The 24,455-nt window shown below is 37.3% G+C and overlaps 1 protein-coding gene and 1 long non-coding RNA gene across 4 annotated transcripts in view; one reads left to right on the top strand and one right to left on the bottom strand.

The window, feature by feature from the left end:
- The window catches only part of PDE5A (phosphodiesterase 5A), a 140,234-nt gene that overhangs the window by 69,409 nt on the left and 46,370 nt on the right, over window positions 1-24,455 (top strand). For all 3 annotated transcript variants that reach the window (XM_024731995.1, XM_024731997.1, XM_024731996.1), the window contains exons 8-11: window positions 5,957-6,065; window positions 7,492-7,579; window positions 18,500-18,675; window positions 21,861-21,920. In XM_024731995.1, coding sequence (XP_024587763.1) covers window positions 5,957-6,065; window positions 7,492-7,579; window positions 18,500-18,675; window positions 21,861-21,920 — 433 coding nt within the window. The remainder of the gene's footprint in view (window positions 1-5,956; window positions 6,066-7,491; window positions 7,580-18,499; window positions 18,676-21,860; window positions 21,921-24,455) is intronic.
- LOC112390915 (uncharacterized) lies at window positions 2,756-4,409 on the bottom strand. Its single transcript, XR_003001366.1, has 2 exons — window positions 4,101-4,409; window positions 2,756-3,943 (listed from the first exon to the last, which is right to left on the bottom strand). It is a non-coding gene; the product is annotated as an uncharacterized LOC112390915 (long non-coding RNA).

Below are 24,455 nucleotides of genomic sequence, written 5' to 3'. Positions count from 1 at the left end.
TTTTAACAATATGATTATTTTAACAATATGAAAGACCTTTTCTCCTATTAAAAGAATTTCAGGAATTAGCAAAGGAGCAAGTGTAACTTGGGGGCAGGTGAGGAATGGGTTTGACTCAGAAGGTACACCTAACTTAGGCCTTGACTGGTGACTTGGGCGTGGGATGGGTAGTCAGGGTACATAAACCATGGTATCTGTACCCAGAGATTTTCTGCTACGCTGGAGTTTTTGGTTCACAAAGTTAGAACAGAATAGCTGATCTTTATTTCCCTCTTGGCATTGCTGGTAGTGAACTGAAGTTTATATCCCGTCTCCACATCTATTCTTTTCTAAGCTTCTGTGTGTATATTTTCTGGCATATTTGACATTGTTTTAGTTGAAATTGAATCCTTTTTGAATATGTGATAATATGCACATGTCCTGGAGAGTGTGTATGTATCTTTCTTAAATACTGGTATTGGGCTGTACTGCCTAGGTCAGTTATGAAGTCTTATTCTTAGGAGGAGCATTAATAGATACTATTTTGATTTTATGATACCATACATTTTTGTTGCTTTTTATAAAGAACATTTTAGAAAGCTTCTAAACCTGTAAATATTTGATTATTTTACTATTTGGCTTGAATAATAAATTGCTATATAGACAAATAAAAAAAGAAATATATACATGTATATTTATGAATTTACATATATCCAGAGGACAGTAGGAAAATCAGTATGATAATGCATATTAAATGTATAAAATGATGGGAATTCCCCGGCGGTCCAGTGGTTAGGACTCAGCACTTTCACTGTTGGGGCCTGGGTTTGATCCCTGGTCAGGGAGCTAAGATCCTGCAAGCCGTGCAGCATGGCCAAAAAGAAAAATATTTATATAAAATGATGAATTATCTACATTTACCTTTGAATATTTGTATAGCAGCATATGCCTGTGTAGTTTTATTTTATGTATTCACATTTGATTTTTGTTGTGAAGTCAGACGAGTCCTCTTATTTCTCTGATAGCTGAACAAGCCTGTGACTTGGTATGATAGTGACCTCTACTGGTCAATATGCATTAAAAAAAAACTGAGGTCCTACTATATATATATTTAAGTCTTAGTATTTATTTATTTATTTATTTATTTCATCTTGATCTTTTGTTAGCACTTTTACTTTGTTTCTGATGAATATCACGTTCCTTCTCTGTAGGAAAAATGGAAGATATCTTTCCACTTTTAAAAATTATACCAAGACAGTCTTAGTATAAAGATTGTTTTATAAAGGATAAATAGGTCAGTGTGGTTACCTTAAAAGAGACTAATTTACATGGATCATTTAAACTGATTCATTAACTGATTTTACAGTAATGAAAATTATTCAACACCAGTGCCTTACATTAGCTAATAGTTAGCCTTTATTATAATGATGCAATAAAAGTCCTCTTAGTGATGTAAATATGGTTTTATTTTAATAAAATTAGATTTCAGGCTTAATTTTGTGAAAATTCCGAATTAAAATGGTGTTTAGTAACTTCAGCTTTTTGAAGGACTAACTGGTATTGACACTTGACCAGCAGATTCTGTGTTATGTTTCTAAAATTGCTTATTGATAGAATTTAGGCCTCTCCAATTCTCACTATTAAACACTTTGTCAATCCAACCACTCTTCCATGAGATGAAGTGCTAGGCAATTTGATGATGTTAGCAGTAAGCAAATCATCCTTTTTAGGCAGTTATGTATCAGTTAGGTACTTTTCCAGCCAACCCACTAATTGCCTTTTATAAATTAAAATAATGTATTGAAGACAGTTTTGAAAGAACTGTTTACACTTAATATTTTGAAATGTTAAGTATAAAAATAAAAAATATTCAGGGTGAACATTACACATAATTGTTAGAATCATATCATCACTGGGATAAAGCACAGTAAACTGTTGGAGTTTGGGTCACCCAGGAATTCAGAAGGGAAGCTCATTTCCAGATGGTGGGAGGTTTTAGAGTTTCTATGCTTCGATTCAAAGGAAAAAGTGAGTGTGATGGGGTACAGTTTATGTTAGCTCTTAATTTTAAGAAATAGGTATTTTAGTGCTATAATTCCATATCAGTTAACTTCATGTTAATTTTAAATGCACATTTTGTCATAAAATGACAAATACATAGAATTACTCCTTTAAACTCACTTTCTTGGAATACATATACTAGTTAATACTTATTAGTTATAACTATATTGGAAAACAATTATAGTTAAATACAGTAACACCTACTATTTTTAAAATAGTAGAAAGGTTTTTACTACTTTAAAAACTCGTAGATACAGAGTGTAAGAGTATAGACTCTGAAATCAGACTGATTGTATTTAAACTTACGTTCCACCACTTACTAGCTGTAGTGCTTTGTGTGAATTATTTAACCTCTCAAAGCCTCAGTTTCTTCATCTGTAAAATGGAGATACTGATGGCAGGATTGTAGAAAGGACCAAATGAGTTAATGCACATAAAATGCTTCAGAAAATTTCCAGCACATAGTAAGTAGTCAGTAAGTGTTAGTATTTCTGTGTCTCTTTGATGTGTTTTTTCTGTCTTTGGTTCACATAACCTGAAGTGATTCCCATTTACATCTAAAAGCACAGAAGTTTCTCAGTGTTTCCAAGCTTCGTGTCCCTGACTGTCTTCCCAAGGATGTACTCACGTACACCTCCCTCGATATCCACTGTGCAAAAAACCTTAGAGGTCTGAGTTAGCCCAGGCCTTCCAAGAAGCAGATGCCAAGACTAGATTAAATGTGTAAGACATTTATTAGGGGAACCCCATGTGAGAGTAAAGGGGGAGGGAGCTGGGAGGGGATGAGAGAGCCGTGAGCTCCCCACACAAGTCTGACCCAGAGTGAAAGAGAGGGTAAAGAAGGAAAGAGCATTGTGTGGAAGTATCTTAGGCAGCCGAGCAGTTCTAAGGAAAGTTTGGCCAGGCTGTTGGGGAGTTCTGTAGCCAAAGCCTCCTGTCAGAAGCATCCTGGGTCTCCCAAGCCTGGGCTACCTTAGTGCCCCTGCTGTGTGTGCTCCATCTTTTTCCAGGAGCAGCCCTGGGAAGTGTGTCTGCAGTACAAACACAGTCCGGGGTTTCAGAGCACAGTGACTAGAGACACTGGTCATTTAGGTCTCCTGCAGTTGTAGGTCTGAGAGGCACATTTGCAAGACTACCAGAATATTCCTGTTATTTAAAGGAAGATCCTATCCCTTTGCATTGCACTTTCAAAATCATCCACTACCTGTCCTAACATCTTCAGCCTGAAACCATCACTTTATTCCTAACAATCTGTAGCTGTTTAGTGTTTCCCAAATATACCTAGAACTCTTCCATTTCAGCAATGTTTTTATACTGTTTTTCACCCTCCTTTTCATTCTTGACGCCTTTCTATGCAACCTTAAATCTTACCAGCCTTTTGCGCATTTCCCTAATACCCCGTCTTCTCCAACCCACTCCACCAAGGGGTTATCTGTCCATCTTCTCCACATGTGGTGCTTTCATTGTTACCAATTGTATTAGTCAGGATTAGGTTTGAGTGTGAATCATAAAAACCCAAAGTAAAAATAGCTTAAATAAGAATGCAATATTATTACTCTCTCCTGTAAAGACCCAGAGGCAGGCAGCTCAGGCTCTGTGTTGCTGCTCTGTTCTACAAAGGCCTCAGGGACCCAGGTACCTGCAAGCTTTCTACTCTGCATCTCTAGGGAGTGGCCCTTCCCTTCCAGGGTTCAGGATGCAGCTCCAGCCTTCATATCCACGTTTCAAATGGTAGGATGGGGGGCAGGGAAAGAAGGGGCAGAGAGCATACATCAGCTGCCTTTTAGGTAAGCTTTCTAGAAGCAGTCACATTTCCTGTTGCCTAGAACTTACATGTCCCATGATGATCCCAAGCCACTAGGGCGGCTGATAAATGTAGTCTTTGTCCTCAGCGGCCATGTGTCTAGATAAAGAGAAAGGGAGAAGAGTTACTGAGGGACAGCTGGGGGCTTCTGCACTAGACTCTGCTCAAAGAGGACATGCAACTAGACATTGTGTTATTATTCATTCTCTGTCACAGTCCTCTACGAGATTACAAGCGCCTTATGACAGCTACTGACCTCTAGAAGTTTGTCTCCCCGTGATGCTAAGGGTGCCTCTCATGGACGAAGTGCTCAGTCTTTTGTTATTGAGGGGAGGAAGTAAGAATTTATTAGCACTTTTTACAGAGTAAGAAATAAGATGCGATCACATAACCTTAACAAATCTAATACTAATTTTTCACTAAAGTAACATCAGGAAAACTTAAAATTTTCAGGGAATTGAAAAAAGAGTTAGGTTTCTGTTGATTTAAAAGTAATTTTAATACTCCTGCTTCTCTGTATCAATGCCTATACATAGGAATTTATGACCTCTGGCAAGTTGCTTAACTATTTGGGTTTCATCTGTCTCCCACTGTTGACATAACGATGATGATAAGAACAATAAAAGTCATCATCATCATCATTTTAAAAGAGGTTTGGACATAGATACCCTCTCCAGTGTATTTCTTTCTCTCTGTAACTACCTTTTCATTTTTCTTATCTTTACTGCAGTTTCTTGTTCTCTTTTCGTGAGACTTTTGCTGTCCATGAAATATTTGTGGTTTTAAAATAGTTTTGTTAACCTAACCTACTATTAACCTAAAATGTACATCCTACACTTATAACCTTTTCTTGGGATTCTACCCGAATAATATGTATGAAATAGAAACCCAGGAATGTCCTAGGTCTGATGTGTCTGACATTTTGCATGCCTTCCCACATTATCAATCTAGGCTCAGAAAATGTTAAGTCTGAAGTTCATGTATTCCTGTGTTACTATTGTCATTTCCCTTTCATTCTTTATCACTTGTATATAATACTGGACATACGGTCAGTACCTGATTTGACCAAATTACTATTAACCTAAAATGTACAGCAAAGAAAGGAAAGACTCAATTATCTTGGCCAGGAATGAGGCCACGGCTTCAGGAATCTTTGTGGAATCACGGTGATTGAGAACATCATTTGAAACCACTGTCCTAGAAGCAGTTTGGCAGGCTGAGTGAGAAGGATGGAAGACAGGAAAAGATTAGCACTTGGAGAACTCAGACCAAGTGGACATTTTTCCTGAGGCACATATTTTATTTTGAAATGTCTCCCACTATTAGACTTTCCTATTTTCTTTAGTTAGTGATCTTACAGTTAATACAGGCATATACTTATAGCTGGGGTAAATTTCTATAACTTGACCCTCTTTGCGGAATTCATCCCCATCACCAAGGAACATAGGTAGTTTCCTGATGAAAAGATGCGTTCTGTTCTGTTTTCCCAACTCCATTACTGGCACTGCACTTGTGAACCCTGTGACATCAGGTTAACCTTTTATGATCAACCTATTAAGCAAGAAACTGGGAAAATGTTGTAAGTTCAAAAAATTTTTTTTTCAATTTAAAGCAGAAAAAAGAAGAGAGAAGAGCTTAATAAAATTATTCTAGGCCTGCTCGATTTTTCCCTTGGTCTGAAATGTGTAAAAGATTGTTTTATTGGAATGGATAGACTAAATAAATAACTGAGGAAGTAAAAACAGACACTAGACTTTAGTCATTCTATAATCTGATGAGAAAATAAGACATAGGGAAAATTCATATGGATTTTAAACAGCACAAAAATCGACATGCCCATTAACAGTGGTAATAAGATTACTTAATGACATTTTAAACTTGTTTTAGATAGATGAAAAATTGTGGGTCTTTGTTTTTTCAAAGCATTTCAGTTATAGTAACTACCAAAGTTGTAAATCATCAAATATGTTTAAAGCTGCATTTTCCAACTAAGATATACACTTTGCTCTATAATTTAAGACTGGTATGTTTCTCTTATAATCATCTATTTGACTCTGTTTTGCCTGCGTTTTTTCACTGCACAGAAAGAACTCATCTCTGTTATCTCCACAGGGAACGTGATGTGAACAGAATCAATTACATGTATGCTCAGTATGTCAAAAATACTATGGAACCACTTAATATCCCAGATGTCAGTAAAGATAAAAGATTTCCCTGGACAGTAAGTAACCCAATTTTAGACTTGGAGCTTGAAGGCTGTTTTCCTATCAGATCTGCACTTAAACTAGTTACTCTTTTTTTTTTAAATTTTTAAAATTTATTTATTTATTGATTTTTGGCTGCATTGGGTCTTCATTGCTTTGTGTGAGCTTTCTCTAGTTGCAGTGAGCGGGGGCTATTCCTCGTTGTGGTGTGTGGGCTTCTCATTGTTGTGGCTTTTCTTGTTGCAGAGCACGGGCTCTAGGCACGTGGGCTTCAGTAGTTGCAGCATGTGGGCTCAGTAGTTGTGGCTCACAGGCTCTAGAGCACAGGCTCAGTAGTTGTGGCGCACAGGCTTAGTTGCTCCGAGGCATGTGGTATCCTCCCGGGCCAGGGCTCGAACCCGTGTCCCCTGTATTGGCAGGTGGACTCTTAACCACTGCGCCACCAGGGAAGTCCCAAACTAGTTACTCGTAACTGAAGGACTGGCCCTAGAATTGGCTCTTTGGGAGTGATCTGTGCTTTCCGTGATCTGAGGAAAGAGAATAAAACAGCTTATAATATCTGTTGAGAGGTTATCAGCTGTACTTGAGTATTTTTCTCTGTACTTTTATTAGTTTTTTAAACATGTATTAATGAACTATCATAAACTAATGTTGAGGTAATTTAACTATTACCTACTTAATGACATTCTTTAGATAGTATGGCTGGAGTTCCTGAGTTTACCCTCAACAGTTAAGTTTCATATGGCTTAAATGCCTATACTTGGTAATCTACTGCAGTGAACAGCTCTGTGGAAAACTGAGTATCTGTTTTCCTCGAGAGCAAAGCTACAAGGGTCAGTTTCTCAGACACTGAAAACTTTGAATTCTAGTATTTTTTCTCATCTAACTTCAGAAAAGCATTGCAGTTTGAGGCAGCTGCCTTGACTTTGTTATTTGCCTACCTAGGAGACCTTTTTAGAACGTTAGCGATATGGGCAATAGATAACAGTGGGAAAACTAAACAAGGACAAATTTGTAACATGTAGAATCCTAGGTGGTGTAATGCTTTTGACTTCTGCCCCTCTTGTTAAGTTATTTCAGACATCCACTACACAGGGATAGTAGAAACTGAATAAATACTTTGCTTACTATTACTGTAAGCTGCTTGGAGAGTTTAAAATGGAAAATAAAAGAAATACAGGTAAATAAAATGGAAAATATGGAAAAAAATTTTAAAGAAAATAGGATATTTAGTATTTTTAATAATGTAAAGACTAATTGCTTTATAGTACATTTATGTGAACTTCATTATAATTTGTACATTTTCTGCACTCTGATGTTATCTCCAGCTAATAAAAGATGAATATATTAGTGGCTTCCGAGGTCCAATATAGTTTCTATAGCATCTAATGGACAAACAGTCTTCTCATAATATTTAGCTGTCTTGTTTTTGTTTTTGTTTAGAATGAAAACACAGGAAATGTAAAACAGCAGTGCATTAGAAGTTTGCTTTGTACGCCTATAAAAAATGGAAAGAAGAATAAAGTGATAGGTAAAGCCTTTTTGTTGACCTCTACTCTGCACTTATTAAAGAAAAACATGTATTCTCAGAAACTTCTTTCAAGTGTAAATTTAAAGACTAAAATGTTTGAAAAAAGATAAAAATAGGAATGATAAAAGAATTTTGAAATAATTTTATATTGATAAATGTCAACAGACATTTCTTAAATATCTTATTAACTATGATGTATTTTGGTAATTGTAATCCTGTTTCAATAGAAGTTTGGTTTAAGAATGACATGTTGAAATTTAGCAAACAGAGAGATCAAGTCGATGATGTATATTGTTTTAGGGCCTTACTTCTGGGTTTCTGGTTTTTCTTTTTTGAATACATGGTTTAGATTGTAGGTTGTATTCATTGAACACTCCGCTGCTTTAGGCACTTGGGATAAGTCAGTGAACAAGCAAAAACCCCTGCCTCAGCGAGTTTACATTCTTACATGAAGGTTAGTAAAATATGTCTACTGCAGGAATGATGGAAGGAGGCATTCTCAGAAAAATGAGATGATGTTTCCTATTATCGACATATTTATTTCTTGGCATTGCAGGTTATATTAAACGTAGAACAGAAAATGTGAGGTTTTATATGCCAATCGTGCATGATTGACACTGTGAAAACAGTCTGAACTGTTAAATATTCTCCCAAGAACTTGGAACAGAGGCTAAACTTTTAAATAAAAACCCTAACGGAGCAAGGCTTAGCTATATAAATTTACCTTAAAAATTCTGATGAGTTTCCAGGTTGTAAGATTTGACTGTAATTTTATTAAAGAAGAGTGTTGGTCAGAAAGGTGCAGGGGTGGGGGGGAATCGTTCATGAAAATGGGAGGAAAAAAGGACAAATATTGAAAGTGCCTCTCCAGTTGTGTGCAGTAGTCAGGGAACATTTGCCTCTCACATGGAGATGGATGAAGAAGGTTGTAGCAGTGTATAGGGTATGCTGACCACTTGGCAAGGCCAGCACTTGCGTGGCGATGGATGCAGCAGGTTGTAGCTGGTACTGCTCGGTGATTCCAGTCCGTCTGCTGGCATGCGTCCTCACTGTGAGATGGATACACGGGCTTATGCCATTAAATAACCCACCAGTCTGACTTCCCTTGTTCTGATTATTTTCTTTCCAAGATATGTTAACTCATAGGAAGAGAATGCATTCTTCATATCCTCTCGAATACATTGCTCGCTTTGCCAGTTGTTTCTTATTGTAAATCGGTGAACTGGGCTTGAGGCAATGGGCTGAGTTGCAGGTGTGCGTACTCGGGTTCCTGGGACAGATCTACTTCTTGTTGGACATTGATACTATTCTGGTTTTATAAATCAGTCTTGTGAACTTAGGTACTGTTCTCTACCCCAGAGAGTGGGATCTGTCCTCAGCATGGTAAGCTAGTTTGTAACCCTACAGGGCTGGACTTGCTGACTCCAGTGCATTGCCTCATAAAGCCTCTTGGAAGCCAGCCTGGCGATTCCCTGAAGGCTGTTCATCACCTGCACACTTCTCAGCTCTCAGAGAAAAAAGTAGAGCTTAGTGAATCCGTATGTCAGCTCTCTTTTCAAGATTATCACCGATCAGATCTCTAACATAAACAACAGAAGAAAACTGACAAGGGTGCCCTACAATATGAAACTACATAAATGTTTAGGATATAAAATTTTATATTCTAGGAGTTAGGTAGGTGAAAACTACATTATATATGTTATGCTTCCTTTTTTTAACATTTTTTTTGAATTTTATTTTATTTTTTTACAGCAGGTTCTTACTAGTTATCTATTTTATACATATTAGTGTATTTATGTCAATCCCAATCTCCCATGTTATACTTCTTTAAAATGCTTTTTGATATAAATATAGAGCTTACCACAAGCTGCCTTTGACCTTTGAAAATGTGAAATGGATTCCAGAAGCGATGCATCATTTACTAATAAGTTCTGATAAGAAGGAGGACAGAGTGGCAACTTGCCACATCAAGGCACATCATCGCTTTTTCTCAGCAGCATCTCTTTGGAATAACTGGGAATGAGGAGTGGCCGAAGGAAGTTATATATCAGGCTTTTTCATCACTTTACACATGTGATAAGTAAGAGGATTTGGGGGGAGTGCAAAGGTCCCTGGATGGGAATAGGGCTCACAACATCCGGCTGGCTCCACTCTCCCTTTAAGCATTTAAAAGGTTATGGGTGCTTCTCTGGTGGCGCAGTGGTTGAGAGTCCGCCTGCCAGTGCGGGGGACGCGGGTTCGTGCCCCGGTCCGGGGGGATCCCATGTGCCGCAAAGCGGCTGGGCCCGTGAGCCATGGCCGCTGGGCCTGCGCGTCTGGAGCCTGTGCTCTGCAACGGGAGAGGCCACAACAGTGAGAGGCCCGCGTACCACAAAAAAAAAAAAAAAAAAAAGGTTATGGGCTTCGAGCCCTGGTTCGAGAAGATCCCACATGCTGCAGAGCTACTGAGCCTGTGCGTCACAACTACTGAGCCTGCACTCTAGACCCCGCGAGCCACAACTGCTGAGCCCCTGTGCCACAACTACTGAAGCCCACACGCCTAGGGCCCATGCTCCATAACACGAGAAGCCACCACAGTGAGAAGCCCACGTACCTCAAGGGAGAGTAGCCCCCGCTTGCCGCAGTTAGAGAAAGCCCGTGCGCAGCAAGAGCCATCACAGCCATAAATAAATAAATTTATTTTAAAAAATAAAAAGGTTATGGCCACATTATTCAACTAACTAACCTTTCAGATCCCTTCAGAATCCACATTCTGTGTTCCTGTCACTGTTTCAGACAAGTGAACAAAGAAAAAAATACCAGTTGAAATAATCAGACTTCTCTTGGCATACATTTTGTGTCACCCTGCTTGATAACAGAGTCAAAAGTAAGTAAATGTTGTCTTTGGAAAGGAAAAATTCCCTGCCAATAAAAAGAAAGAAAGAAAAAATGATTTCCCTGGTGGGGTTTCTGGGTTAATTTTCAGGTTAATTTCAAGAGGGAATATTTCCAGTGTTCCTTGCTGTCTTTATAAGTGTGACAAAACAGAGAATTTGAATTCTCAACTATACTTTGTACTCACAGATGCAGCCTGGAAAATATCATGGCCATAGATCATTTTTCTTACATGTCACTTTTCTTACATGTCACACAGACCAGATTCTGCTAGTATGTAATTCTAATACAGAATCCCCACAGAGTTTCCATGCAGAAAGACAGACGGGCCCATGTGTTCTTGGTAATCTTCTTTCCCTTCCTTTTTTTTCCCATTACTGACAATTAGATGAAATTATAGACGTTAGACCAGTATGGGGCCTGTTGTATCACCACATGTATTCCCTGAGGTATTTTTTCATATCAAATGTTTTCTCAGTGCTCTGGCTAACACAGAGTGTTTCCACCACTTTGTTTTCAACACTATTAAGAAAATACTTCCTCATTCAAATTCACTTATTTTAACCAATTATATCCCCTATTTATTAGACTAAATTTTCCATGTCAATTTCAGGGCATATTTTGAAGAAATTAGTTCCATTCCCATCCAAAAAATATTGTTGAGAACATCTCCACTTTAAATAGCTTACATTTTCATCTTTTTTTTTTTTTTAGTGAAAAAGTAATAAAAATCATAGTGTTATACCACACGTTGTTTGACAGTGAAGTATGAGAGGGGAATATGTATTTCTTACTGAATATATTTTCTAAACTGATTTCCGTCCTAATGCTCTGCTCATCTATGTGTTGCAGTATGATCCCAAGGCATAAGTAAATATTGTAAAATTATGTAAGTTTAAATTTGACTTCTTAATTTTATTTTTCATATTAAATTATATCATTTGGCAATATCACTAACTATTCATTTGTTTTTAAAAATACTTGCTGGGATTTTCCTAATGCAAATATTAACACTGTGCAGTGTCGTCCGTGGTACATACTGCTTATATTGCTTCAAGTATACAGTTTTTCCCAATTAAAGAATTGTTAATTATGATTAGTGATAAGAAGTGCCAGGAAATAAGGCTGTAGGGGCAGTAATAATGGGAAGAAAATGAGAAAAAAATAAAACTAGGAGATTATAGCTTGAAATTATAAAAGTGAAAATCTATAAAATAAAAATAAATATAAGGATTATAGTTTCAAGAATTGATTGAAGAAATAGAAAAATAAGAGAAACCTCATAGTAGCCCTGGAAAACAGAGACGCTTACCTTTATTGGACCAGAAACATTGAGGAATTTCTAGAAGATAGGAAGAATATACTATTTGTAAGAATACATTTTACACAGAATGGGAAAAATTTGAGTAGAGATATCAATATCAGACGATGTAAATTTTAAGGTAAAAACACATAATATACAGAATCACTTTGCATTGATTAAGTTAAATTCACAGAGGAAAGTGTAATTGTCATAAATGCTTCTATAAAGTAAATAACATCATTGACATACAAAACCCAAAGCTATTAAAAATGCAAGGAGAAATGGACAAAATGGTCATCATAGTGAGAGTCTTTAGTACCCTTTTCATAGAATGTTAAAGTACAGGAAAATATAAGGAAACATTAGAATTGATTAATACAGAAAATGAAATGGATTTAACTGGCATATAAATATTTACTTTTATATTTCATAATTTAAAAACACAAATTCCTATCAAAATATTCATCAGAAATTTACAAATATTAGTGATACACACACATGCAACACAAACTTAGTCATTTCTGAAAAGTAGAATTGACAACCACTGTCATGGATCACAGTGCATTAAAACTAGAAATGTGTAATAAAAGGATAAATTGGAAGGAAAAAGCTCACTTAGAAACTGAAAAACATTCTTCCAAATGACAAAGAAGAAATCAAAAGTCAAAATGAAAGTATAGCATTTTAGAAAATTAGTGGTTGTATCAATTTAACATAAAAACTCAAGGTACAAGGTCAAAGCTATATATATAGGAGTTATATAGCTTTAAATATTTTGCCATTATTAATTAGGACATAATGAAGTTATTTGAACTAAGTGTTCAACTGAAGAAATTAGAAAGACAGCACCTTTCTCTTTCTCACCCTCTGTGCTGCCCCCAAAGTAAACAAATAAATAGGAAGAAAGTGAGCAAAGAAATTGAAAAGATAAATTTATGAAATGAGAGGGGACAGTAAAACGAGGTAACGGGCAAACACAATAATAATAAACACAGATAATGAGGGAAATAAAAGAAACACAGATAGGAATGAGAAAGGAAATGTAATTACAGATACAGAAGAAACTTTAAAAGATGTTAGATAATACAATGTACCAAGAAAATAATATGTTTTGATGAAATGGAGAAATTCTATAAAAATTGGTAATAACCAATACTAACAGAAGGAGAGTTTAAAATTTTTCATAGAAGAGGGTGTGGGGAAAAGGGAACCCTCTTGCACTGTTGGTGGGAATGTAAATCGATACAGCCACTATGGAGAACGGTATGGAGGTTCCTTAAAAACCGAAAAATAGAACTACCGTATGACCCAGCAATCCCACTCCTGGGCATATACCCAGAGAAAACCATAATTCAAAAAGACACATGCACCCCAATGTTCATTGCAGCAATAGTTACAATAGCCAGGTCATGGAAACAACCTAAGTATCCATCAACAGATGAATGGATAAAGAAGATGTGGCACATATACACAATGGAATATTACTCAGCCATAAAAAGAAACGAAGTGAGGTGGATGGACCTAGAATCTGTCATACAGAGTGAAGTAAGTCAGAAAGAGAAAAACGAATACCGTATGCTAACACATATATATGGAATCTAAAAAAAAAAAAAATGGTTCTGACGAACTTAGGGGCAGGACAGGAATAAAGATGCAGGTGTAGAGAATGGACTTGAGGACATGGGGAGGGGGGAAGTATAGGCTGGGACGAAGTGAGAGAGTAGCATTGACATATACACTACCAAATATAAAATAGATAGCTAGTAGGAAGCAGCCGCATAGCACAGGGAGGTCAGCTCGGTGCTTTGTGACCACCTAGAGGGGTGGGATAGGGAGAGTGGGAGGGAGACGCAAGAGGGAGGGGATATGGGGATATATGTATACATATAGCTGATTCACTTTGTTATACAGCAGAAACTAACACAACATTGTAAAGCAATTATACTCCAATAAAGATGTTAATTTTTTTTTTCATGGAAGTAGTTGAGAAAGTTATATTTTTAAAGTCACTAACAAAACAAAACAAAACAACTCTTGCCCAAAGTAAATTGTTACCAAAGCAATCAGAGGACAGGAAAGGATGAAATAAGGTGAGGCTTGGAAAACGCAAAGGCAAAATAACTTACAAAATGATATGATTGTTGAATGAAAAAACCTAAAAGAATCAGCTGAAAGTACCTATCTAAAAAGAGACTTGCGGAAGTTCCTGGCTATCAAATTATTAAAAGAAAATAACTTTTTACAAGCCAAGACAAATTTGTTAGAAAATAATAATGGAAAAATCATCCTGTTTACAATAGTAACAAGGAGTAAACTTGGTCAGAAATAGGAACATCTATATGAGGAAAACTATAAAAGTCTACTAGATAACTTGAAAGTCTTTAAGTTATCTTTAAGTAAGTGAACTGATATAACACTTCCTGACAATAAGAATCTATTATTTAAGATGTTAACTTTTTGCAGATCAGATTTAGATCAATTTTAATACATGTCCTCATAAGATATTTTTTTCAGGGGGTAGAGGAGTTCTTGACCAACATATATAAAATTCATCTGGAAGGGGCTTCCCTGGTGGCGCAGTGGTTGAGAGTCCGCCTGCCGATGCAGGGGACGCGGGTTCGTGCCCCGGTCTGGGAAGATCCCACATGCCGCGGAGCGGCTGGGCCTGTGAGTCATGGCCGCTGAGCCTGCGCGTCCGGAGCCTGGGCTCCGCAACGGGAGAGGCCACAACAGTGAGAGGCCCGCGTAGCGCAACAAAAATAAATAAATAAATAAGTAAAAAAAAAAAAAAAAAAAAAAAAAAAAAAAAAAATTCATCTGGAAGAATAGCATAAAAATAATCAAATAATCAGAGTTGATGGATAGAGAATTGCCTTGTCAGAAATTAAAATAATGCTGTATAAGTAACATTATTAAAAGTATTACATGTGTGCTAGAAGAGATGGCAAGATTGATGGAACACGGTAGAAAGGCTAAATGCAGACTCACGTCTGATATAACAGTTGTGTTATTGTGCATAATAGAGTATATTTCATTGTTTCTAAGGAGCCATTGGTTGAAAGACACCATTTTATATATCTTTAAGAAAGAGAAAAGTGATTTCAATTACATAATGACAAGCAATTGATGAGGATGCATACTGATTTCATAACATTTAAACGTGAAAAAAGTACATAGTTGAAATAAGTATGAATTTATTATTTAAGGTGACAATTCAAATTACTAAAGAATGGATAACTGTTTATGTTTTGCAAGAATCCAGTAGCAATTTAGGGAAAAAATTAAAAGATTAAACATGATGGAATGAATCTGTAAAAGTGCCAGAGGAAAATATAGGTTTGTATGTAATTTTAAGATGGGGAGGCTTCTTTTAAAAGCAAGACACTGTAGTTGAAAACTTAAAAGATAACTGTTTTAGTTACTTGAGAAATGAAATCTTTTCTACAACCAAAAAACTCCCTAAGTTAAGATAATTGACAAATAACAAGTGCGAAAAAATTATTTGCAAGGTAGGTGACAAGGGTAGAAGGGTAAGTCTTACACATTAACAAGACAGGATGCTAATTTTGGAGCCCATGTTGTGCAGGAGAGAGGACAGGAGACCACAAGCAGGATATAAGAATTGACCCCCTGCTCTGCCAAGAGGCCAAAAGGAAAACTGTGGTTGGTAACAACATCTGATCCCTGGAATTATAGAAAAGGAAACATAAGTGTGTGTTTAGAAACTGTCTAGTCCCTTCAGCATAATTTCCAGAGATGCCTTCAGTGCCATCTAGCTCTCAGAGCTGCTGTGATGACCGTGTGAAATCATGTCTAGACGAGTACTTTATGAACTCTAATATTAACACTGATAGTTTGCTATCTAACTGTACTGCTTCTTGGTTTTCTCCTAATATATTTTTGAATGTTTTATTTTATTTTTGTATACAGTTATTGGTTTTTGTTGAGTGATTTTGTTTTGTTTTTGGTTCTGCAATAACTACTTTGTTTTTATATATAAGTGATTCTGATTTTATATGGCTTACTAGTAGATGAGGCATTTCAAATGACCAGTTTTAAATTTCATTATTGTATTCTTCATCCACTCTTCCAGATCTTTAATGAATAAGCTGTGAAAACCATCTGTAAACGGGCCCAAGCTTTACATTTTCTCAAAGAACCCTATTTGTTTGTTATGAACCTTTTCTTCTTCATAGCTATTTTTTTTTTTTTCCGACTTGGGTATTTTTGTTTGATAGAATTAAATTTTATGAAGGGTGTAAAGAGATCAACAGGATTGTCTTGAATGCTGTATAAGTGTGACTGCTTTCAAAGAAGGATTAAATTATATTCCTAAAGGGATAATTTGTCTTTACCCATTTTCTCGCCCTGAGCATAACTCTGTGTCTGCGTGTCTGTATCTATAGAGGTGGATTGTGACACAGACACACTTTAGCTGTTCTGCCCTGAGCTGTGGTTGTTACAGCCAACTCTTCCTACTTGGACACTTAACATGCCATTTTAGTAACTTTCAATTCCTGAGGTATTAGTTAATACCGCTTAATATATTCATTCAATGACTGTTGGCTGAGGCCCAGATTTGAACCGCTGTCCAGGAAAGAGTTCCTTACCTCGGTCCCAGGCCCAGCAGACTGCCTGATGGCCACGTCTCAACCCCTCCGGGTTGTCTTTTCCTTCCCATACATGCAATCAATCTTATGCAGTGATAAAAAGAAAAATCTTGATTATGAAAAATGGCCATCAACTAGGAGAAAACTTTAGTAAAAATTGAAAGGCAGTCACATTGTGATGTGAGGATAAGGCACAGAATGCGTGACCCTCAAGAAAATGTGATTTGGGAGATAGCCAGAAGCCTATATAAACAGTTCCATATTTATAATTTGGGGATTCACAAAGGTTGGAGGATATAACCCAGGCTTTTTTACCGTACATGGGACATGGTCTTTTAAGATAATGAATACCGGTTGCCATATTTACTCACAGTTTTTACTTGCAGTGTCCAGATTCATTATGTCTTGTTTAAAATTTTTCTTGATAATGGAATGTGTTAGAGAAGTAATCTCTGCCGTACTAATACAGATAGATAAGGATGCCTTTACTGTCTAAAGTAGAAAAACTCCCACAAACAAAAAAGAGCAACATGAGAATACAGATAATTTGTAGGGTTAAAGATAAAGTGCACACCAGTGGTAATAAAGGGATTTCATGTGCAACCATGCATCATCACGGACGCTATAAAATCCTTTTGTGCTCCAGGAAAAATAAGAGATAACAGAATATAGTCTTCATGGGAAAGTGGTTTGGGTCAGAGACGCAATCCTTCATTCTTTCATTAACTCAGTAAACATTTTCTGAGTCCTGCTATATGCCAGGCATTGCTGTCTGAGGAAGTGGAACTGAAAAAATAAAATCTCTAAGCCCAAGATATGTACGTCCAGAAAGAAAGACAGAAATAAAATCCCCCGTGATACTCCAAATGATAAAGTTAAGGAGATAGAAAGGAGAAGTGCCTGCCTCACCTGGGAAGTGGGAGGCCTGTGGGAGCTCGCTGTGAAGGGCATGTAGGGATCTATTGGACAACAGGAAAGAGAGCAGTGGGGAGCAGTATAGGCCAGCGGAAAAGCATAGGCAAAGGTGTGGGCAAGCAAAATGCAGTCAGGGAACTGCTAGCAATGATCTGACGGGGGTGAAAAGGCACAGAGCAGCAGTGTGGTAATAAACTAGCCTTTGGGGCCAGGCTGAGCTGGGGTTTCAATTTTAGACATAAGCATACTAGCTAAGTGATCTGGAGCATATGACTTAACCTTCCTGAGACTCAGTTTCTTCATCTGTAAAATGGGCGTGGGCACACCTTTCTCCCAGTATAAACTGTGCAGACTAGAGTTCATGTGTGTATTAAAGCACTGTACCTACATGCACATGACGGAAGTCTATATTACATATGCAGAGACAGAAGAGATGAGGACTTTAACAACAGTGTGTTACCCAGAGGTAGGAGGTCATCAAACTCCTCACAGAGACCACTAGGCTCAGAGTCCCATAGAACAACTAGTTCAATAAAGATTTGATGTAATCTTCCATTCATATCGACTACGTGTTTGACTTTCTAAGAAAGGCCAGGATTTGGGAGGTTAGGTTACGATTGTCTCCAAAGATTAGTTCTGCTTTTATTTCTAACTAAATAGACATTTCTATGTGCATTTATTTGTAGTATCAAAAATGATTGGAAATATGATTCTCCTGGATGCAGAGGTGCATATTTGAAACTTTAGACTGTCTATGTAAATTGTCTGTTTCATCCATTCCATTTTGTATGTAATTGTGCTGTTTAACTTCTGGTTTCTCAGTAAGGAAAGGCAGTCTGTGTGACCCAAAATTCTGATGTGCATCAAAATTGCTCTCTTGGCAAATGTACAAAAATCCAATTAGTCTCCAAAGGACAAATTGTCTTTGGGGACTCAGCTGATCTGAAATTCGCGACCGAGTCTGGAAGAAAATAGTACTCTAGGATTTTTTGAACACAGACAACATACATTTAGGGCTATGTAAAACAAGTTCTCATGTAAATTGATTCAGATGACTTTTCTAGCTTATATTTGTGAGGATTCATTTACTTATTTGGAGATACCAAGCATTCCTAAGAGAAAAGTGTAAGACAGTCTTGGGGGGGGGGGGGGTCTTAAAGCCAGAGAGAGCTGCGATGATGAATAGTAACATTTGCTTGATTTATTGGATTCTTACAGGGGTTTGCCAACTTGTTAATAAGATGGAGGAGACCACTGGCAAAATTAAGCCTTTCAACCGAAATGATGAACAGTTTCTGGAAGCTTTTGTCATCTTTTGTGGCTTGGGGATCCAGAACACACAGATGTACGAAGCAGTGGAGAGAGCTATGGCCAAGCAGATGGTCACATTAGAGGTGGGCTGACACTTACAGGACTTCTCAGTCTCTATGGCCAAACTCTCAACTTACACCTCTCCCTGTAACAGCTCTTGGTGTCTGTTATATCACTGTATCCTTACGACAGTCATGTGCTTTAGATGATCAGATCCTTCTCTCATTTAAACAGCTGAGGAAACTGAGACCCAGAATATTTTAGAAACTTGTCAGGGGCCTTATGACCAAACAAAAGCTCCAGCCGTTGGTCCCTTCATTCCTCTGCTTTTTCGGCCAGAGGCAGTCCTTGACCTTAATAATCCATTCACACAGATGTCTACTGCCACTGCACGCCGTCTGTCCCTTCCCCATTGCCTGAGCCTCCCCATCTCTCCTTGTGAGCAGTTGTATTCACACATTTTAAAAAACAGAAACAGAAATCCTAAGCACTCAGAATCAGAAATGAGGAAAAGTGAAAGTCTTTCAAATTACAGATTTGTGGATCCTACTTCTGAAAATTCTGATTCAATAAGTCTTGGGTAGAGGCTGGGAATCTGCATTATTACAGAGCTCCCCCAGGTGACTGTGAATGTGAACCACTGGCTTGGGGCACTGACCTCAGGCAGACTCCCTCCCAAGCAGGACAAGCCTACCCAAGTGGGCCAGCCCTTTCCAGATGTACTTCACTAACTGCCTGAAGATGTTCACTTCGTGTAACATGGAAATTTCTTACATCATAGACCAACTTAGGGAAATAGACTTCATAAAGGGCATTACTTAGTCCTTCATACACTGGTATGAAATATACTTTAATGTTTGCCTACTCTTAGCTAGTAGAGATCAGTGGAAATCAATGTTTGGGATATGGATCATTAACTTTTCCTCCAACCCCTAATAAACAGATACCTAACCTAAAGAGCTAGAAGGATATATAAGTCAAGATTTACCAATAACCAAGATGGTATGCTGTACTTTCTAATATGAATATATAACACTAATAGTTTTGCTATAGTGTTACATAAGAGACCTTGGCTTAGAAACCGGTAGAAATCTGTTTCAAATACACACCCACATATGTATGTGTGTGTATATATACAAACAAATATACATATATTTCAAATTACATATATGCACACATGTACATATATGTACGTATGTGTACATACAATTTTTAAGCAAATTTTTTTTTTACTGTTTCCATGGCTTTGCACTGAAGAATTGAATCTAAGCCAGCTATCAATTAGAAGTTATCTCTTTTTAAAAAAACTTCCTATTTGGGAAATTTCAAACATAATGCTAAAGTAGAGAGAATAGCTTAAGGAGCCCCCATGTGTTCATTAGCTGTCTTCAGTAATTACTGACCTGTGGTTACTATTATTCCGTCCATACCCTTGCTCACTTCTCTGCACTCTTCTTCCCTATTAATCCATTGATTATTTTGAAGCAAATCCCACATATCATTTTATTCAAAATCTCTGAATATTTTCCTGATTGAGATTTGTTTCTATTTTTACACTATGGTTTTACTTCAGTTAAATATGAGTCATTAGGCTTTCACTTAATATATACATTTCAATTTCAATTCATTATAGGAAGGCATATGTACAATCACAGGTTTAACCTTGAAAACATTTTTTCTTCTGATGTATTGGATAAAAGCTAAGGACATGAACCCCTCATGTTTTCTTATGACAGGGAATTACTTTGACCTGGAAAACATCATTATAATGACAGTAAAACAACAACAATAATAGCTAACCTTTATCAAATGCTTACTCTGTGTTCTCACTTGTGTTAACAAAATTAATCCATACAACCCTACGAGTATGGTGCTATTTTTATCTTCAGTGTGTGATGAAATTAATTTTTTTTAACTTAGAATGTCATGTTATTCCTTTATTCACTTATCCATGTTGCATTGCACTGATTTATATTAGACGAATTCATGGTCATAGCCTTAGCCTTTCTCAACAGACCACCTCTGTGGTGTCAGCGGCAGCTTAGCCATGACCTGTCCATTCCACAGGAGCAGGAGACAGCAACTCCAAGGTTCCTGAGGTTTCCTAGTGATTAATGGTTCAAACACTAAGACACATCAGGTGTATCATAGTATTATAACATTCTGAATCACAAGATAGTAGATGTATGTACCATTTGGCTTTAGAGTTTGAATTGCTTAAAATTTTAAAAACTAGCTCAAGGGAAACTAGTTTGGGCTGCTGAATTACTTGGCTCACCATTTAAAGTCTGAACATGGGATACCTTTTTATCACTGATTTTAAAACTTTGAGGGATTTTAGTAAATCTGTATTGACTGTCAAAAATGAAGTTTTAAAAATGTGTTTTTAAAATATGATAGTTTAAAATGCAATCACTACCTTGGTTTAAAAGAATGTCTAAAATATTATTCCATTACTTAAAAGTTATCACTTTTGAAAATGGGAATGAATGATTCTCATGTTAAGTTATAAGAAGACAGTAAACCTGCCTTACCATCTTCTTACAACTTAACTCACTAGGGTGATGGGAAGTGTACTAGATTGGGAGTTGAAAGCTGGGTTCTAGGCCCTCTTGTCTTCTCACTGGGTGTGAGCTCGCAGCCAAGTCATGAGGATCCCTGAGCCTAGGTGTCCTCAGCTGCTAATGGATAGATTTATAGACCAGCCCTACTCTTCTCAGTTCTTGAATCATATGAGTGTAAAAGGATCCTTGAGTCTGTGTGACATTATATCTCTGCTGTGCAGTTTTTCCTTATGAATTCTGTAGTGGTTACATACTTCATCTGAGAGCCACTTCTAGGCTACTTTCTTTCCAAATATCAACGTTAAAATGTCAGTTTATGCAGAGGTCTTTTATCTTGATTCTGTACACAAGTAAAAATAACTGAAGTCAGTTTTTTTTAAAAGAAAGTGACCCAAAATTTTCTGCCAAGTTTGACCTAATCGTGTGGCTTATAAATAATGTGTTTGTTATATCAACAATGTCAGAGGAAGAGTGACAGTTTTCTTTGAACATAGGGAGTATAACTTTCTGTTTCCGTAATAAGCATTTGAATCAAAGTCTGGGATTTTCTCTCTGTTGAAGAAAGCAGCAAACAAGATATGATGTTCTGAGGAGTCTAGCTGTCTCTGCAGGAAGTTTTAGCAGAATCTCAGGCTTGAAATTGTGGTCTGTGTTTGGTAGTCCTCTCTTGTATAACCTGCATTCCTTCTTTTCTCGCCCTGTAGGTTCTGTCATATCATGCTTCAGCTGCAGAGGAAGAAACACGAGAGCTCCAATACTTAGCGGTAATCCTCTTCCTCTTTCTTTGTAGAAATGACTAACTAGAGGCATCTAATTAATACATAAATATGCTTCTCTTAGGACAACTGCTTCTACTGGTAATGGTCCCCTAGACATTTAATTAAATGTGGTACATATTTATATGGACATTTATAAAAATATCTAATCAAATCTACTTTCTTGCAGGGCTAGAAACTCACTAATAACACAGAGCAAAGGATAGCATCATATTGATTTTGTAATACATTATATGATTCTGATATTTTCCCAGTAATTGTTATAATCTTTACATCTTTCTTAAGCCAAAATTAAATTTAGTTTTCAGTTCACGGGGAAGTGTGGACAGGCGACTGCAAGGTGGTTGGTTGGTTAGAGTAATAACAGCAAAGATTTTATAGCTTGTAACTGATAATGTACTCTGTGTTATTAAGAATTGAGAGTGATTTTAATTTCTGATCATATGGCTTACAGAATGTTATTTGAAATTGGGTTCAAATAAGGTCAGTCGCTGGATTCTCACTACATTCTTATTTAGGATACGATGAGAGAAAACCACATTGATATGTAAGTGGAATATCACGTGTTCTAGGTCTTGATTGAGATTGCCTTGGATGAGATTAATGAAAATCCGAGCCACTTACACATTGACAACCAAGACTGACCCTCTGAGTTTAAATTTACTTGAGACAACATAAAGTCTATATGAGATTTGATGAGAGTCACGTAAGGAATGAGAAGGGTCACTGAGATCATTGAGATTCTTTTTCTTTGTCGTCATCATCATGGCTTGCCAAATGTTCACCCTCCGTGCCCTTACATACATTTTCTCATGTAAACAGGACAGCTGTGCTATGAAGCAAGGGACGTGCTCACAGTCGCAGTGGTAGGAAGTGGAGAGTCAGGATACAAACTCACACTTTCTCTCTCCAGAATGCATGCATATAATCACTGTCTTATCTGTGATGGGCTGTTAGGGAGAGAGAAGGCTAAAGATGATTCAGATGTCCTGACCTTGGTAATTCAGAGAGTGATCATCCCATTCATTAACAAAAGTGGAAATATTAAGAAAGAAAACGGATAGATTTGATTTAGAACATGGTAAGTTTGAGGTAAGTGAACAACCAAATAGACATCTTCAACAACCAGGAAGGGCAGGTCTAGAGTGGGGAGGGGCTGGTGGGCAGAACTATAGGCGGTGATTTGGAAGTTAAATCATGGGATCTGGGGGAGTCCCGTGGTAGTGAAAGACTGGGAATGGAGCAAGTTGGGGAGAGTGCAGAAAGATGTGCAAGGCTGCAGGCAGAACTCTTGTGGGTATAGGTTTAGATGGAAGGTGTAGGAAAAGAAACCAGCTAAAGCAGCGAAGTGGGAGTTAAACTGGGAGGAAGGTTTAGGCTAGGCAGTGGCACAGAAGGCTAGTAGAACAGTTTTTACAAGAAAGGAGATCCCATCATTTGTTATAGGAAGGTTGAGAAATAGGACTGAGAAGGCTGCTGGATTCAGTGATTAGGTGATTGTTTAGAAGGCAACTTCAGGAGTGAAACTGCAAAGGGTATGAGTAAATGGTGAGAAAATGGAGGAAATGAATACAGACTATTTTTTAAAATATGGTTTGTATGAAAGAGAGTGAAATAGCTAAGACAGGTGTTGGCTGCATCATGTGAAGTTTTTTACTTGTTTTGTTTTGTGTTTGTGAGCAGGGTTTGCTCACAAGCAGGAAAGCCAGCATGTTCTTGGACAAAGGCGTAAGGTCCAGGGTGAGTGTGAGACTAAGAAATTTAGTCAGTTTCTTTCAAGAAATTGAAAGAGGTCTGGACCTTGAAGTGGCCTAGATATTAAAGAGACACTTCTCTGGCCAAGACGAGAGAAAAGGGATAATAATAATAATAGTAGTAGTAATAGTAAATAATAATAGCTACACTTAATTGAGCACTTACTATATACATGGCATGTTTGAAGTTCTTTGTGTGTGTTAACTTAAGTGTATTAAATCCACAGCCATACTATAAGGTCGGTTTTAGCATTTTGAAAATGGAATTTGAGGTTGAGAGGGTTTAGATTGTCCTCCTCAGGATCTCCCAGATCGTGAGTGATGGTGCCAGGACTAAATCCAGGCAGTCCAGACCCAAAGCCCACACGTCATTGCACAGCACTGGAGAGAATGCGCTAGGAAAGAAGGAAAGAGAATCAGGACTTGTAGATGTTCTTGATTAAATCACCGAGTAGGAAGCTGAGTCATCTGCCAAGAACAGTTGAAGGAACTTGAGATGATTTCATCTGAAAGATTAAGCTTCTCTAGGGGTTAGCCTCATTCGAATTGGCTGTATTTCTTTTGTTCACGGTGATGTTTGAAGGAATGAGACGTTTTTCAATTATTTACAAAGGTTTAGAGGTTTAAAGTATCTCTCACATCAGACTTAATTGCCCGTTTGTGTAATCCTCGTAGAGTGATAAAGTTTTGAACTAACTGCATACTGTGAGCTGGAAATGATCGCATGGAGAGATACATTTTGAAGTGCTTGCAGGCTTTGTGGGATTAT

The sequence above is a fragment of the Neophocaena asiaeorientalis genome, unplaced genomic scaffold, assembly GCF_003031525.2.
Source record: "Neophocaena asiaeorientalis asiaeorientalis breed wild unplaced genomic scaffold, Neophocaena_asiaeorientalis_V1.1 scaffold88, whole genome shotgun sequence".
Taxonomy (NCBI): domain Eukaryota; kingdom Metazoa; phylum Chordata; class Mammalia; order Artiodactyla; family Phocoenidae; genus Neophocaena; species Neophocaena asiaeorientalis.
Note: the sequence above shows the minus strand (reverse complement) of the source record. Positions and strands in the feature narration are given on the sequence as shown.